Source organism: Anarrhichthys ocellatus, unplaced genomic scaffold, assembly GCF_004355925.1.
Source record: "Anarrhichthys ocellatus isolate YVR2014 unplaced genomic scaffold, GSC_Weel_1.0 scaffold6056, whole genome shotgun sequence".
In the NCBI taxonomy this organism is placed as follows: Eukaryota; Metazoa; Chordata; class Actinopteri; order Perciformes; family Anarhichadidae; genus Anarrhichthys; species Anarrhichthys ocellatus.
The window spans coordinates 1-3117 of record NW_022286030.1 but is presented as its reverse complement, the minus strand read 5'-3'; the positions used below and the strand labels follow the sequence as shown (position 1 = coordinate 3117).

Genomic DNA, 3117 nt, shown 5'->3' with positions numbered 1-3117 from the left:
AAAAAAAGGGGGAAAAAAACAAAACAATTACATTCAAATTCATGTTAATTCATCGTCTTGTTTGTTCACTTTGTTTATTATTGGGGCTCAGAAATACAGCTGTGTATAAATACCATACGAAGGAACATCAAGACCAAACTTGAACTAAAATGTACGTACATGTATTTTTCTTACAGTCTGACCACTGAACGAGTACCTGTAGGTCCACGGAGTCCGTGAGATGATGCGTTGCTCCTCACTGATGGCAGCCTGAGACTTGTTGCAGCTCTCTGGATGCATGACGCAACGCCGCTCACCTGAGGTCTCTGCAAACCTGAATTGGGTTGCTTTGATCCTAATGTCAGCACAGAGGGAAGACGGTGTGGACGGTGAATACTGTACGCAGCTAAAAGTTAAGCTGAAGTTAAGAATGGGAAGAAAAAAAACAATCTGCAAACAAACAGAACTAAGTCCTTAGTCTAAAGATAATGCTTCACAAATTGTAACAATCGCTCATAAAGAGCACAGATGCTGACAATTCTCATGCCATACTTCTAATAATTTACACTCAAGATGTATAAAGAATGAAACTACTAACGAACACACGCTGCCTACCTGTCGTTGAAGCACGCAACTTGTGAGAGCTTGATGTTCTTGTGGTCTTAAATACACAAGAACAGAGGATGTCATCAACAGACAGTACATGCAGTCAATGCTTGTGTGCAGTTTTCAGTGACATTGTCAATTGAGTTCATTTGATCAATTCCATTAAACACAATGTAATGTCAACATTTTGTACACTTAGTGGTTTACAAAAAAAGACATTCAAATCCTATTACCTGGGGTGCACCAGGAGCAGTTTGGGCTCTCTGTCTCGTCATGGGCAGGCTTGACGTCAATGCATCAAACGTTCCCGAAGGTGCGGAGCCTTTCTTGTCTCTCAACAGCTTGGCTGCAGCTCTCAAAGGAGGCAAAAGCGATTTAGCAGCTGTATGCGTCAAGAATGTTTTTCGGTCACATAAGATGTTTAATGGAACATCTGATGGCAGCTGACCACCTGGCTTCCTGAGACCATCCCCATACAGCCTTTTCTGTGCCGCTGTGGTTTTGCCGCCCTCTCGTTGAGTGTTTACGCTGAAGATTTTACAGGTAGTCATTGGTGTTGAAGTGCTCAAAGGGTCTGCCCTTAAATCTCGGGTATCATCCAAATTGAATGGGTTTGAAGTGTTGTTCTCCACATCCATGTTTTGATGGCCTAAAGTGTCGGAGAGACCATCTGTCAAAGACAGACTTGATTGGGATTGATCCTTAGTGTCACGTTGGCCAGCTCCAGAAGCCTCCTCAACAGCTGGATTAACTTCAGACACGCTCTCAGGGGTGTCAACCATCCTGGTATTGGGGTCCGTCCTAGAAAATGGCCCATTATGATCTGGAGTTGGGGCCACAGAATTGTTTTCTTTTGGGCTACTTGTTGCATCACAGACCTTAAGAGGAGTGGACTTGTCGAAAGTGTTCTGGCGACCGTCACTTGAGCTCGTTTCTGACAAAGTTATCGTGCCGTTCTGCCGAGGAGGTTCAGCATCAAAAGTGTTTTGGAGGCAACTGGTTGCAGCACCAGCATCCCCTAAAAAAGTATTGGCACAGGTTTTTTGAAGAGAACGTCTGTCAAAAGTGGTGTTCCGCACAGCAGATGAACTGGTTGCCTTCACAGCGGAGACATTCTGACTAATAACGAGGGAAGTTTCAGGGGTGTTGTCAGAAACTGAAGTAGCCTGATCTGTAGCCTCACTCTGCGCTTTGGGGCTGCTTTCATTAGACGGGTGAAGATCCAGTGTCGTATTCTTAGGGCAGGGTATTTGAGCAGGGGTGTTTGAATCCGTGGAGGAACTCTGAGGAGAGGTCAATGTGCCGTTCACAGACCCAGATGCTTTTGGGCTTGGTCGTGTCTCCTTGCTAGACAACTCTGCATCGTAGCTGGCAGGCGGCTCTTCATCGTTAGCTTCCACAGCATTCGAGGTCACCAGAGGTTCACCATGAAGCTCCGAGGTGACATTCTTTGAACTAGTGTTGCACTGCATGTCGGAAGTAGAGAACAGCGATGCAGCACACCGGACAGACACAACGCTCGAGGAGCTCATGTCGGTAGTAACATTAGAAGGATGACTATCAGATGTTTCTTCGGCTGATGTTTGACTCTTAGCCATGTTTGATCCACTGTGCTCCGGTGAAGACCTACTGTTTTCAAAAATACTCTCCTGTGTGGCCTCCATAGAAGATAATAGCTCTGATTCACGTGTGACATCAAGGAGAGTAATTTCTGGGAAGTATCGGACATCCAGCCACTGTTCTGGATAACTTATACTCTCAGGGGGCTCAAACATCTTATCATTAGAGTCTGTACTTGTTGTACTATTATGTTTAGACAGTTCAGGATTATGGACTTCAGAATTGTCTTCTTCAGCACCGTCACTTGAGCTTGTTTCTGACGTTATTGAGTCATTCTGTCTAGAAGGTTTGGCGTTGAAAGTCTTACTTTCCGCTTTGGGGCTGCTCAAATTAGATTTGAGAAGATCCAGGGTCTTCTCCTGGGGGCAGGGTATTTCAGCAGTAGTGTAGTCGGAGGAGGAACTCAGCTGGAGAGAGGTGAACCTGCCGTTCATAGACCCAGCTGTGACGGGTGTAGCAGGCATTCTGCCAGGAAGAGGGGAATCACATGTATCATCAAGGAGGGTCATTTCTGGCAAGACCTCCTCATCCAGCCAGCACACAGGAGCATCCGGGCCATTTAATGAGTGCCCACAAGACATTTTCCAGCTGTTCACCAAGACCCTCCGTGCCTGCAGCGATTTAATCAACACAGAACATTTTGTAATTTTACATTATATCGGGAAAATGTCACAATTATTGCCAGCTCTGATATCAAACTGGCTTTAGAACTAGATTATGATAGTGTCAACATAATAAAATGTACAGACTTGTAAATATAGCAAGTGGGTACAAAATACAACTAAAAACACACTGTATTTTCTTTCATTATAAACGATAAAGCCATGACTATGCGTTGACCCGTGTCAACCACACAACATGATCGCTAGAAGGGCGACGCACACTGTGTGACTGACGTTGATGAACATGTAT

General features: G+C 44.9%; 1 protein-coding gene across 1 annotated transcript; it reads right to left on the bottom strand.

Moving 5' to 3' along the window:
- Positions 1-88: 88 nt before the first annotated feature.
- On the bottom strand, positions 89-2942 carry LOC116380077 (flocculation protein FLO11-like). Its single transcript, XM_031842035.1, has 3 exons — positions 819-2942; positions 595-640; positions 89-334 (listed from the first exon to the last, which is right to left on the bottom strand). Exons 1-3 carry the CDS (start codon positions 2784-2786, stop codon positions 171-173), a joined length of 2178 nt encoding a protein of 725 aa, XP_031697895.1. The 5' UTR covers positions 2787-2942; the 3' UTR covers positions 89-170.
- Between the last annotated feature and the right edge of the window lie 175 nt (positions 2943-3117).